At 35.4% G+C, this 15,000-nt stretch overlaps 1 protein-coding gene across 2 annotated transcripts in view; it reads left to right on the top strand.

Annotated features, from left to right (window-relative positions):
- trim9 (tripartite motif containing 9) overlaps positions 1–15,000 on the top strand; it is a 79,121-nt gene that overhangs the window by 62,533 nt on the left and 1,588 nt on the right. For both annotated transcript variants that reach the window (XM_062041184.1, XM_062041185.1), the window contains 2 exons: positions 8,703–9,006; positions 13,092–13,254. In XM_062041184.1, coding sequence (XP_061897168.1) covers positions 8,703–9,006; positions 13,092–13,254 — 467 coding nt within the window. The remainder of the gene's footprint in view (positions 1–8,702; positions 9,007–13,091; positions 13,255–15,000) is intronic.

Below are 15,000 nucleotides of genomic sequence, written 5' to 3' on the forward strand. Positions count from 1 at the left end.
ACTACATATAGTGATATGACTGTAGTACTACATATAATGATATGACTGTAGTACTACATATAATGATATGACTGTAGTACTACATATAGTGATATGACTGTAGTACTACATATAATGATATGACTGTAGTACTACATATAGTGACACGACTGTAGTACTACATATAGTGATATGACTGTAGTACTACATATAATGATATGACTGTAGTACTACATATAATGATATGACTGTAGTACTACATATAATGATATGACTGTAGTACTACATATAATGATATGACTGTAGTACTAAATATAGTGATATGACTGTAGTACTACATATAGTGATATGACTGTAGTACTACATATAGTGATATGACTGTAGTACTACATATAGTGATATGACTGTAGTACTACATATAATGATATGACTGTAGTACTACATATAGTGATGTGACTGTAGTACTACATATAGTGATATGACTACATATAATGATATGACTGTAGTACTACATATAGTGATATGACTGTAGTACTACATATAGTGATATGACTGTAGAACTACATATAGTGATATGACTGTAGTACTACATATAGTGATATGACTGTAGTACTACATATAGTGATATGACTGTAGTACTACATATAATGATATGACTGTAGTAGTACATATAATGATATGACTGTAGTACTACATATAGTGATATGACTGTAGTAGTACTACATATAATGATATGACTGTAGTACTACATATAGTGATATGACTGTAGTAGTACTACATATAGTGATATGACTGTAGTAGTACTACATATAAGGATATGACTGTAGTACTACATATAATGATATGACTGTAGTATTGATTGATTGATTGATATATTTTTATTTCAAATATGCATAAAAACAAGAGCAAGCCTGATCCAATACAGTGCTATAGCCTTAACAGCCATTATAACAAAATGAAAAACAATGGAGAATAAAAAACAAAAACAAATGAGCATTGGACTTTCTTTTTCTTTTCTTTTTTTTTCCTTCTTTTTTTTTTACATATTTGAAAAGGAGTGAGAAGAAGTACTAGTACTACATATAGTGATATGACTGTAGTAGTACTACATATAATGATATGACTGTAGTAGTACATATAATGATATGACTGTAGTACTACATATAGTGATATGACTGTAGTACTACATATAGTGATATGACTGTAGTACTACATATAGTGATATGACTGTAGTAGTACTACATATAATGATATGACTGTAGTAGTACATATAATGATATGACTGTAGTACTACATATAGTGATATGACTGTAGTACTACATATAGTGATATGACTGTAGTACTACATATAATGATATGACTGTAGTACTACATATAGTGATATGACTGTAGTACTACATATAATGATATGACTGTAGTACTACATATAGTGATATGACTGTAGTACTACATATAATGATATGACTGTAGTACTACATACAGTATAGTGATATGACTGTAGTACTACATATAGTGATATGACTGTAGTACTACATATAAGGATATGACTGTAGTACTACATATAGTGATATGACTGTAGTACTACATATAGTGATATGACTGTAGTACTACATATAGTGATATGACTGTAGTACTACATATAATGATATGACTGTAGTACTACATATAGTGATATGACTGTAGTACTACATATAGTGATATGATTGTAGTACTAAATATAATGATATGACTGTAGTACTACATATAGTGATATGACTGTAGTACTACATATAATGATATGACTGTAGTACTACATATAGTGACATGACTGTAGTACTACATATAATGATATGACTGTAGTACTACATATAGTGATATGACTGTAGTACTATACATATAATATGACTGTAGTACTACATATAGTGATATGACTGTAGTACTACATATAATGATATGACTGTAGTACTACATATAGTGATATGACTGTAGTACTACATATAGTGATATGACTGTAGTACTACATATAATGATATGACTACATATAGTGATATGACTGTAGTACTACGTATAATGATATGACTGTAGTACTACATATAGTGATATGACTGTAGTACTACATATAGTGATATGACTGTAGTACTACATATAATGATATGACTGTAGTACTACATATAGTGATATGACTGTAGTACTACATATAATGATATGACTACATATAGTGATATGACTGTAGTACTACGTATAATGATATGACTGTAGTACTACATATAGTGACACGACTGTAGTACTACGTATAATGATATGATTGTAGTACTACATATAATGATATGACTGTAGTACTACATATAATGATATGACTGTAGTACTACATATAATAATATGACTGTAGTACTACATATAGTGATATGACTGTAGTACTACATATAGTGATATGACTGTAGTACTACATATAGTGATATGACTGTAGTACTACATATAATGATATGACTGTAGTACTACATATAGTGATATGACTGTAGTACTACATATAATGATATGACTGTAGTACTACATATAGTGACATGACTGTAGTACTACATATAATGATATGACTGTAGTACTACATATAGTGATATGACTGTAGTACTATACATATAATATGACTGTAGTACTACATATAATGATATGACTGTAGTACTACATATACTGATATGACTGTAGTACTACATATAGTGATATGACTGTAGTACTACATATAATGATATGACTGTAGTACTACATATAATGATATGACTGTAGTACTACATATAGTGATATGACTGTAGTACTACATATAATGATATGACTGTAGTACTACATATAGTGATATGACTGTAGTACTACATATAGTGATATGACTGTAGTACTACATATAATGATATGACTGTAGTACTACATATAATGATATGACTGTAGTACTACATATAATGATATGACTGTAGTACTACATATAGTGATATGACTGTAGTACTACATATAGTGATATGACTGTAGTACTACATATAATGATATGACTGTAGTACTACATATAGTGATATGACTGTAGTACTACCTATAGTGATATGACTGTAGTACTATACATATAATGATATGACTGTAGTACTACATATAGTGATATGACTGTAGTACTACATATAGTGATATGACTGTAGTACTATACATATAATGATATGACTGTAGTACTACATATAGTGAAATGACTGTAGTACTACATATAATGATATGACTGTAGTACTACATATGATATGACTGTAGTACTACATATAATGATATGACTGTAGTACTACATATAGTGATATGATTGTAGTACTATACATATAGTGATATGACTGTAGTACTACATATAATGATATGACTGTAGTACTACATATAGTGATATGACTGTAGTACTACATATAATGATATGACTGTAGTACTACATATAATGGTATGACTAGTACTATACATATAGTGATATGACTGTAGTACTACATATAGTGATATGACTGTAGTACTACATATAGTGATATGACTGTAGTACTACATATAATGATATGACTGTAGTACTACATTCAGTGATATGACTGTAGTAGTACTACATAAAATGATATGACTGTAGTAGTACTACATATAGTGATATGACTGTAGTACTACATATAGTGATATGACTGTAGTACTACATATAATGATATGACTGTAGTACTACATATAATGATATGACTGTAGTACTACATATAAAGATATGACTGTAGTACTACATATAGTGATATGACTGTAGTACTACATATAGTGATATGACTGTAGTACTACATATAATGATATGACTGTAGTACTACATATAATGATATGACTGTAGTACTACATATAGTGATATGACTGTAGTACTACATGTAATGATATGACTGTAGTACTACATATAATATGACTGTAGTACTACATATAATATGACTGTAGTACTACATATAATGATATGACTGTAGTAGTACTACATATAGTGATATGACTGTAGTACTACATATAGTGATATGACTGTAGTACTACCTATAGTGATATGACTGTAGTACTATACATATAATGATATGACTGTAGTACTACATATAGTGATATGACTGTAGTACTACATATAGTGATATGACTGTAGTACTATACATATAATGATATGACTGTAGTACTACATATAGTGATATGACTGTAGTACTACATATAGTGATATGACTGTAGTACTATACATATAATGATATGACTGTAGTACTACATATAGTGATATGACTGTAGTACTACATATAGTGATATGACTGTAGTACTACATATAATGATATGACTGTAGGACTACATATAGTGATATGACTGTAGTACTACATATAATGATATGACTGTAGTACTACATATAGTATTGCGGTACACAAGTACTCAGTTGCTTATATTACTTAAATGACGTGAGTTGTTAATAGTACTTACATTAATACTTACTGTAAATACTCAAACTAACAAGTTCCTGCAGTGGGCGGGGTGCGTTGTTTACAACAGCAAATAGCTGACACTTGTGGCTGTAGGCAACCCCACTGGTGTATTTTTCAACTAATTCCACAAGGAAGTCAGCAGCTGCATTCGAAGTATCATCCGCCAGCTCTGCATGCGCTGTAAAATGCTTGTGTGAAAGTCAGGTGTGTTGAAATTGTCGTGCACAATCGGCTCATCAGCGCTGTTACGTCATTGGTTGTGTTGTTGCTGTGGTGGACAATATTCTTGTTGATACATGAGCATGCGGTCAAAGAGAGCCTAGCTTTCTCATGCAGTCCACATTTAACTTCCCTTTCCAAACACAAAACCGGTAAAGTTGTGTAAATGGTAAATAAAAACAGACTACTATGATTTGCTAATCCTTTTCAACTTATATTCAATTAAATAGACTGCAAAGACAAGATATTTCATGTTCCAACTGAGAAACTGTTCTTTTTTGCTCCTTTGGAATTTGATGCCTGCAATATGTTTCAAAAAAGCTGGCACAAGTGGCAAAAAAGACCTGAGAAAGTTGAGAAAAAACTTAAATGGAACATGCCACAGGGGAACAGGCTAATTGGGAACAGGTGGGTGCCATGATTGGGTATAAAAGCAGCTTCCATGAAATGCTCAGTCATTCACAAACAAGGACGGGGCGAGGGTCACCACTTTGTCAACAAATGCGTGAGCAAATTGTCGAACAGTTTAAGAATGTGGGGGGGGCGTGGCCTGCGGGCCTGCAGCGAAGCGGGGTGTGCCACGACCGGCTTCGAGATCAGCGACAGGTGCGTAGATGACACAGGTGAGAGTGTTTGTCTGATCACCTGTCGCTCCGTTAAAGGCAGACAGAAGGAAAAACCATTCGTGTGCTCACGGGCGAGATTTGACAGACACAAGGCATTTGCTGAAAAGCATAAAAGAACATTTATTGTCAAATAAAGCATTGTGTGCAAAGAGGACCGAAGCTGTCATGTCCGTCATTGGTGGTCCAAGGAACCCGGAGGGAGGAAGACCTCCACGAAGAACAACCTTTCTCAACCAGCTATTGCAAGGAATTTAGGGATTTCACCATCTACGGTCTGTAATATCATCAAAAGGTGCAGAGAATCTGGAAAAATCACTGCACGTAAGCGGCAAGGCCCGTGACCTTCGATCCCTCAGGCAGCACTGCATCAAAAAGCGACATCAGTGGGTAAAGGATATCACCACGTGGGCTCAAGAACACTTCAGAAAACCACTGTCGGTAACTACAGTCGGTCGCTACATCTGTAAGTTAAAACTCTACTATGCAAAACGAAAGCCATTTATCAACAACACCCAGAAACGCCGCCGGCTTCGCTGGGCCCGAGCTCATCTAAGATGGACTGATACAAAGTGGAAAATGGGTCTGACGAGTTTGCAGAGAAGACACTGTCATGTCATTGCTACCATCTGTGAGGCTATCGACTTAAATCTTTTGGCGGTAAGGCAGAATCTGATTTGTGAGTTTAAGAACAACATTTCTCAACCAGCTATTGCAAGGAATTTAGGGATTTCACCATCTACGGTCCGTGATATCATCAAAAGGTTCAGAGAATCTGCAGAAATCACTGCACGTAAGCGGCAAGGCCCGTGACCTTCGATCCCTCAGGCTGTACTGCATCAAAAAGCGACATCGGTGTGTAAAGGATATCACCACATGGGCTCAGGAACACTTCAGAAAACCACTGTCGGTAACTGCAGTTGGTCGCTACATCTGTAAGTGCAAGTTAAAACTATACTATGCAAAGTGAAAGCCATTTATCAACAACACCCGGAAACGCAGCTGGCTTCGCTGGGCCCGAGCTCATCTAAGATGGACTGTTACAAAGTGGAAAAGTGTTCTGATGAGTTTGCAGAGAAGACACTGTCATGTCATTGCTACCATCTGTGAGGCGATCGACTTAAATCTTTTGGCGGTAAGGCAGAATCTGATTTGTGAGTTTAAGAACAACATTTCTCAACCAGCTATTGCAAGGAATTTAGGGATTTCACCATCTACGGTCCGTAATATCATCAAAAGGTTCAGAGAATCTGCAGAAATCACTGCACGTAAGCGGCAAGGCCCGTGACCTTCGATCCCTCAGGCAGCACTGCATCAAAAAGCGACATCAGTGTGTAAAGGATATCACCACGTGGGCTCAGGAACACTTCAGAAAACCACTGTCAGTAACTACAGTCGGTCGCTACATCTGTAAGTTAAAACTCTACTATGCAAAACGAAAGCCATTTATCAACAACACCCAGAAACGCAGCTGGCTTCGCTGGGCCTGAGCTCATCTAAGATGGACTGATGCAAAGTGGAAAAGGGGTCTGACGAGTTTGCAGAGAAGACACTGTCATGTCATTGCTACCATTTGTGAGGCTATCGACTTAAATCTTTTGGCGGTAAGGCAGAATGTGATTTGTGAGTTTAAGAACAACATTTCTCAACCAGCTATTGCAAGGAATTTAGGGATTTCACCATCTACGGTCCGTAATATCATCAAAAGGTGCAGAGAATCTGGAGAAATCACTGCACGTAAGCGGCAAGGCCTGTGACCTTCGATCCCTCAGGCAGCACTGCATCAAAAAGCGACATCAGTGTGTAAAGGATATCACCACATGGGCTCAGGAACACTTCAGAAAACCACTGTCGGTAACTACAGTTTGTCGCTATATCTGTAAGTGCAAGTTAAAACTCTACTGTGCAACGTGAAAGCCATTTATCAACAACACCCGGAAACGCAGCCGGCTTCGCTGGGCCCGAGCTCATCTAAGATGGACTGATGCAAAGTGGGAAAAGGGGTCTGACGAGTTTGCAGAGAAGACACTGTCATGTCATTGCTACCATCTGTGAGGCTATCGACTTAAATCTTTTGGCGGTAAGGCAGAATCTGACTTGTGAGTTTAAGAACAACATTTCTCAACCAGCTATTGCAAGGAATTTAGGGATTTCACCATCTACAGTCCGTAATATCATCAAAAGGTTCAGAGAATCTGCAGAAATCACTGCACGATCCCTCAGGCAGCACTGCATCAAAAAGCGACATCAGTGTGTAAAGGATATCACCACGTGGGCTCAAGAACACTTCAGAAAACCACTGTCGGTAACTACAGTCGGTCGCTACATCTGTAAGTCAAAACTCTACTATGCAAAACGAAAGCCATTTATCAACAACACCCAGAAACGCCGCCGGCTTCGCTGGGCCCGAGCTCCTCTAAGATGGACTGATGCAAAGTGGAAAAGTGTTCTGTGGTCTGACGAGTCCACATTTCAAATTGTTTTTGGTAACTGGACGTCGTGTCCTCCGGACCAAAGAGGAAAAGAACCATTCGGATTGTTCTAGGCGCAAAGTTGAAAAGCCAGCATCTGTGATGGTATGGGGGTGTATTAGTGCCCAAGACATGGGTAACTTACACATCTGTGAAGGCACCATTAATACCGAAAGGTACATACAGGTTTTGGAGCAACACATATTGCCATCCAAGCAACGTTACCATGGACGCCCCTGCTTATTTCAGCAAGACAATGCCAAGCAACGTGTTAAAACAGCGTGGCTTCACAGTAAAAGAGTGCGGGTACTAGACTGGCCTGCTTGTAGTCCAGACCTGTCTCCCATTGAAAATGTGTGGCGCATTATGAAGCCTAAAATACCACAACGGAGACCCCCGGACTGTTGAACAACTTAAGCTGTACATCAAGCAAGAATGGGAAAGAATTCCACCTGAGAAGCTTCAAAAATGTGTCTCCTCAGTTCCCAAACGTTTACTGAGTGTTGTTAAAAGGAAAGGCCATGTAACACAGTGGTGAACATGCGCCTGTGACAACTTTTTTGTAATTTGTTGCTGCCAGCAAAACAACTTTCTCGGTGTGAACATTAAATATCTTGTCTTTGCAGTCTATTCACTTGAATATAGGTTGAACAGGGTTTGCAAATCATTGTATTCTGTTTTTATTTACCATTTACACAACGTGACAACTTCACTGCTTTTGGGTTTTGTATAATGAACGAATAGTCTTTCACCAAACGAGTTATTGCAACATTTCCCCATCATACTCACAGTAACTCCTGCATGATTAAATCAGAGTTAGTCATTCTAATCCTACTTGGACTGTAGTATTGTACGTTATTTCAATATTATCACATTATTAACAGTACTTTATTACTACATGAATGTCGGTGGTGTTGTTGTGCTTCACTGTTTTGTGCTGTGGTCGCTAAGCAACCCTCTGTCAAATTGCGCAGTAGCGTGGTTCACCTTCGACCCCGCCTCGGCCCACCCGGACATCGTCTTCTCCAACGACAACCTGACGGTGTCGTGCAGCGGCTACGACGACCGCGTGGCCGCGGGCAACACCGCCTTCTCCCGCGGCGTGCACTACTGGGAGATGACGCTGGACCGCTACGACAACCACCCCGACCCCGCCTTCGGGGTGGCGCGGGCCGACGTGCTGAAGGACGTGATGCTGGGCAAGGACGACAAGGCGTGGGCCATGTACGTGGACAACAACCGCTCCTGGTTCATGCACAACAACTCGCACACCAACAGGTACGTGTTCTGCGGCTAAATGATCGTAAAGTAGCAAGCAAAGTCGGTGGAGGATGCCAGCTGTCGTACGTTGTGGTTTTCTACCACATCTGTATTTTTACTCTGGTTTTTTTTCCATTGGCCAATAAGGATGCAGCCTTGTGAATTCTGCCTAGCAACAAACATATGTCCAATGGATGACATTAACAGGAGAGCAGTTGTGTTGACTATTTAGTGAAATGTTTATTGAACTTTAATACATTTTTAATTTACATTTATACACTATAAAAACATTTTGACTGTAAAAACGACTGTAGATTTCACAGTAAAAAACTGGAAGGTTAGTCGCCACAAATTTTACGGTAAGAATAACAGTGATACCCTTTTTCAATTTACAGTATCGCATGATACAATTAACAACCGTATATTTTTTCCTTAATAAAATTTCAGCTTAGTTTTCAGAATTTTTACATAAAAATAAAATTTTTCCATTTACAGTAATTTGGAGTAAAACCCACCATTGACTTTACAGTAAAGCAAATGGCAGCTGGGTCATAACATTTTTACAGTAAAAATAACAGTAGTTTTTTCATTTTACAGTAATGCATTTTTAAATCGACAACTGTAGATTTTACAGTAAAAAAAAAAAAAAAAGGAGGTTGTCGCCACAATTTTACGGTAAAAATAACAGTGGTACTCTTTTTCAATTTACAGTATTGCACGATACAATTAACAATCGTATATTTTCTCCATAAAAAATGTGCAGCTTAATCTGCAGAATTGTTACGTAAAAAATAACATTGGTAGCGTTTTTAATTGACATTTTATACACTGTAAAAAACATTTTTACTGTAATCCACTGTAAAAACGACTGTAGATTTCACAGTAAAAAACTGGAAGTTTAGTCGCCACAAATTTTACGGTAAAAATAACAATGATACTCTTTTTCAATTTACAGTATCGCATGATACAATTAACAACTGTATATTTATTCCATAATAAAATTTAAGCTTAGTTTTCAGAATTTTTACATAAAAATAAAAATTTTCCATTTACAGTAATTTGGAGTAAACCCCACCATTGACTTTACAGTAAAGAAAATGGCAGCTGGGTCATAACAATTTTACAGTAAAAATAACAGTAGTTTTTTCATTTTACAGTAATGCATTTTTAAATCGACAACTGTAGATTTTACAGTAAAAAAATAAAAAAGGAGGTTGTCGCCACAATTTTACGGTAAAAATAACAATGGTACTCTTTTTCAATTTACAGTATTGCACGATACAATTAACAATCGTATATTTTCTCCATAAAAATTTGCAGCTTAGTCTGCAGAATTCTTACGTAAAAATAACATTGGTAGCGTTTTTAATTTACATTTTATACACTGTAAAAAATAGTTTTACTGTAATTCACTGTAAAAAACGACTGTAGATTTCACAGTAAAAAACTGGAAGTTTAGTCGCCACAAATTTTACAGTAAAAATAACAATGATACTCTTTTTCAATTTACAGTATCGCATGATACAATTAACAACCGTATATTTTTTCCATAATAAAATTTAAGCTTAGTTTTCAGAATTTTTACATAAAAATAACATTTTTCCATTTACAGTAATTTGGAGTAAAACCCACCATTGACTTTACAGTAAAGAAAATGGCAGCTGGGTCATAACAATTTTACAGTAAAAATAACAGTAGTACGTTTTTTTCATTTTACAGTAATGCATTTTAAAATCGACAACTTTAGATTTTACAGTAAAAAAAAAAGGATGCTGTCGCCACAATTTTACGGTAAAAATAATGTTACTTTTTTTCAATTTACAGTATTGCACGATACAATTAACAATCGTATATTTTTTTAATAAAAATTTTGCAGCTTAGTCTGCAGAATTCTTACGTAAAAATAACATTGGTACCGTTTTTAATTGACATTTTATACACTATAAAGACATTTTTACTGTAATTCACTGTAAAAAAAAAATGACTGTAGATTTCACAGTAAAAAACTGGAAGTTTAGTCGCCACAAATTTTACGGTAAAAATAACACTGATACTCTTTTTCAATCTACAGTATCGCATGATACAATTAACAACCGTATATTTTTTCCATAATAAAATTTCAGCTTAGTTTTCAGAATTTTTACATAAAAATAACATTTTTCCATTTACAGTAATTTGGAGTAAACCCCACCATTGACTTTACAGTAAAGAAAATGGCAGCTGGGTCATAACAATTCTACAGTAAAATGAACAGTAGTCTTTTTTTTTTTTCATTTTACAGTAATGCATTTTAAATCGATAACTGTAGATTTTACAGTAAAAAAAGAATGGAGGCTGTCGCCACAATTTTACGGTAAAAATAACAATGGTACTCTTTTTCAATTTACAGTATCGCATGATACAATTAACAATCGTATATTTTCTCCATAATAAAATTTCAGCTTAGTTTTCAGAATTTTTACATAAAAATAACATTGGTACTGTTTTTCCATTTACAGTAATTTGGAGTAAAACCCACCATTGACTTTACAGTAAAGAAAATGGCAGCTGGGTCATAACAATTTTACAGTAAAAATAACAGTAGTACATTTTTTTCATTTTACAGTAATGCATTTTAAATCAATAACTGTAGATTTTACAGTAAAAAAAAGAATGGAGGCTGTCGCCACAATTTTACGGTAAAAATAACAATGGTACTCTTTTTCAATTTACAGTATTACACGATACAATTAACAATCGTATATTTTCTCCATAAAAAATTTGCAGCTTAGTCTGCGGAATTGTTACGTAAAAAATAACATTGGTACCGTTTTTAATTTACATTTTATACACTATAAAGACATTTTTACTGTAATTCACTGTAAAAAAAAAATGACTGTAGATTTTACAGTAAAAAACTGGAAGTTTAGTCGCCACAAATTTTACGGTAAAAATAACACTGATACTCTTTTTCAATTTACAGTATCGCATGATACAATTAACAACCGTATATTTTTTCCATAATAAAATTTAAGCTTAGTTTTCAGAATTTTTACATAAAAATAAAATTTTTCCATTTACAGTAATTTGGAGTAAAACCCACCATTGACTACAGTAAAGAAAATGGCAGCTGGGTCATAACAATTTTACAGTAAAAATAACAGTAGTTTTTTCATTTTACAGTAATGCATTTTTAAATCGACAACTGTAGATTTTACAGTAAAAAAAAAATGGAGGCTGTCGCCACAATTTTACGGTAAAAATAACAATGGTACTCTTTTTCAATTTACAGTATTGCACGATACAATTAACAATTGTATATTTTCTCCATAAAAAATGTGCAGCTTAATCTGCAGAATTGTTACGTAAAAATAACATTGGTACCGTTTTTAATTGACATATTATACACTTTAAAAACATTTTTACTGTAATTCACTGTAAAAACGGGAAGTTTAGTCGCCACAAATTTTACGGTAAAAATAACAGTGGTACTCTTTTTCAATTTACAGTATCGCATGATACAATTAACAACTGTATATTTTTCCCATAATAAAATTTCAGCTTAGTTTTCAGAATTTTTACATAAAAATAAAAATTTTCCATTTACAGTAATTTGGAGTAAAACCCACCATTGACTTCACAGTAAAGAAAATGGCAGCTGGGTCATAACAATTCTACAGTAAAAATAACAGTAGTACGTTTTTTCATTTTACAGTAATGCATTTTAAAATCGACAACTTTAGATTTTACAGTAAAAAAAAAAAAAAGGAAGCTGTCGCCACAATTTTACGGTAAAAATAATGTTACTTTTTTTCAATTTACAGTATTGCACGATACAATTAACAAACGTATATTTTTTCCATAAAAAATGTGCAGCTTAGTCTGCAGAATTGTTACGTAAAAAATAATATTGGTACCGTTTTTAATTTACATTTTATACACTATAAAGACATTTTTACTGTAATTCACTGTAAAAAACGACTGTAGATTTCACAGTAAAAAAACTGGACGGTTAGTCGCCACAAATTTTACGGTAAAAATAACAGTGGTACTCTTTTTCAATTTACCGTATTGCACCTGTCGGAAGTATTTCAGCTCATTCGTCCATTTGTGGTCCTCCGCAGGACGGACGGCGGTATCAGCAAAGGCTCGACCATCGGCGTGCTGCTGGACTTCACGCGCGGGATCATCATCTTCCTCATCAACGACGAGCAGCAAGGTCCCGTGGCCTTCGAGGGCTTGGAGGGCCTCTACTACCCCGCCATCAGCCTCAACCGAAACGTGCAGGTCAGAAAACCATCACAAAAAAACATCATTTCAGTTCAGCTAAAAAAATGTATACTTACTAATTAATAATAACAGTTTTGTTTTAAACGTCCATCCATCCATTTTACAATATAATTACAACACTTTATGTACATATTTATATACAGATTTGAACAATAAGTTATTCACTGAAATATATTTATTAATTGTGGTTCTTACAAAAAATATATCTTATAAAATATAAAAGCTAAAATGTCTCTTTAATTAGTGCATACTAAATAATTTAACTTTAGCCTACTACTACAAGCATATTATTTACCAGCAACATAAAGTGAAACAGAGGCAGAGGTGTCCTGCCACAGTCAGTAACAAATAGTGGTCAAATACAAATAAGGCAACAAGAGAAGTATCCTACACTTCTCCTTTGTAAAGTAAATCTGAACAGCCTATATGGGCATCTACATCAACTATATGATTTGCCTGAGAAGCTGGACAGGACAAAAAAATAAAAATAAAAATAAAAAAAATACAAATATTTTTATTTATTTTTTATTTGTGGCGGACGTAATTCTTTCGTGGCGGGCCGCCAAGAATAAATGAATGTGTGGGAAACACTGCCTTTGTCCACAACTGCGTGAGCAAATAGTCAAACAGTTTAAGAACAACGTTTCTCAAAGTGCAATTGCAAGAAATTTAGGGATTTCAACATCTACGCTCCATAATATCATCAAAAAGTTCAGAGAAACTGGAGAAATCACTGCACGTAAGCGGCATGGCCGGAAACCAACATTGAATGACCGTGACCTTCGATCCCTGTATCAAAAACCGACATCAATCTCTAAAGGATATCACCACATGGGCTCAGGAACACTTCAGAAAACCACTGTCACTAAATACAGTTGGTCGCTACATCTGTAAGTGCAAGTTAAAGCTCTACTATGCAAAGTGAAAGCCATTTATCAACAACACCCAGAAACGCCGCCGGCTTCTCTGGGCCCGAGATCATCTAAGATGGACTCATGCAAAGTGGAAAAGTGTTCTGTGGTCTGACGAGTCCACATTTCAAATTGTTTTTGGAAATATTCGACATCGTGTCATCCGGACCAAAGGGGAAACGAACCATCCAGACTGTTAGACGCAAAGTTGAAAAGCCAGCATCTGTGATGGTATGGGGGTGCATTAGTGCCCAAGACATGGGTAACTTACACATCTGTGAAGGCACTATTAATGCTGAAAGGTACATACAGGTTTTGGAGCAACATATGCTGCCATCTAAGCGCCGTCTTTTTCATGGACGCCCCTGCTTATTTCAGCAAGACAATGCCAAGCCACATTCAGCACGTGTTACAACAGCGTGGCTTCGTAAAAAAAAAAAAAAAGTGCGGGTACTTTCCTGGCCCGCCTGCAGTCCAGACCTGTCTCCCATTGAAAATGTGTGGCGCATTATGAAGCCTAAAATACGACAGCGGAGACCCCCGGACTGTTGAACGACTGAAGCTCTACATAAAACAAGAATGGGAAAGAATTCCACTTTCAAAGCTTCAACAATTAGTTTCCTCAGTTCCCAAACGTTTACTGAGTGTTGTTAAAAGGAAAGGCCATGTAACACAGTGGTGAACATGCCCTTTCCCAACTACTTTGGCACGTGTTGCAGCCATGAAATTCTAAGTTAATGATTATTTGCAAAAAAAAATAAAGTTTATGAGTTTGAACATCAAATATGTTGTCTTTGTAGTGCATTCAACTGAATATGGGTTGAAAATGATT

Source organism: Entelurus aequoreus, linkage group LG03, assembly GCF_033978785.1.
Source record: "Entelurus aequoreus isolate RoL-2023_Sb linkage group LG03, RoL_Eaeq_v1.1, whole genome shotgun sequence".
Lineage (NCBI taxonomy): Eukaryota > Metazoa > Chordata > Actinopteri > Syngnathiformes > Syngnathidae > Entelurus > Entelurus aequoreus.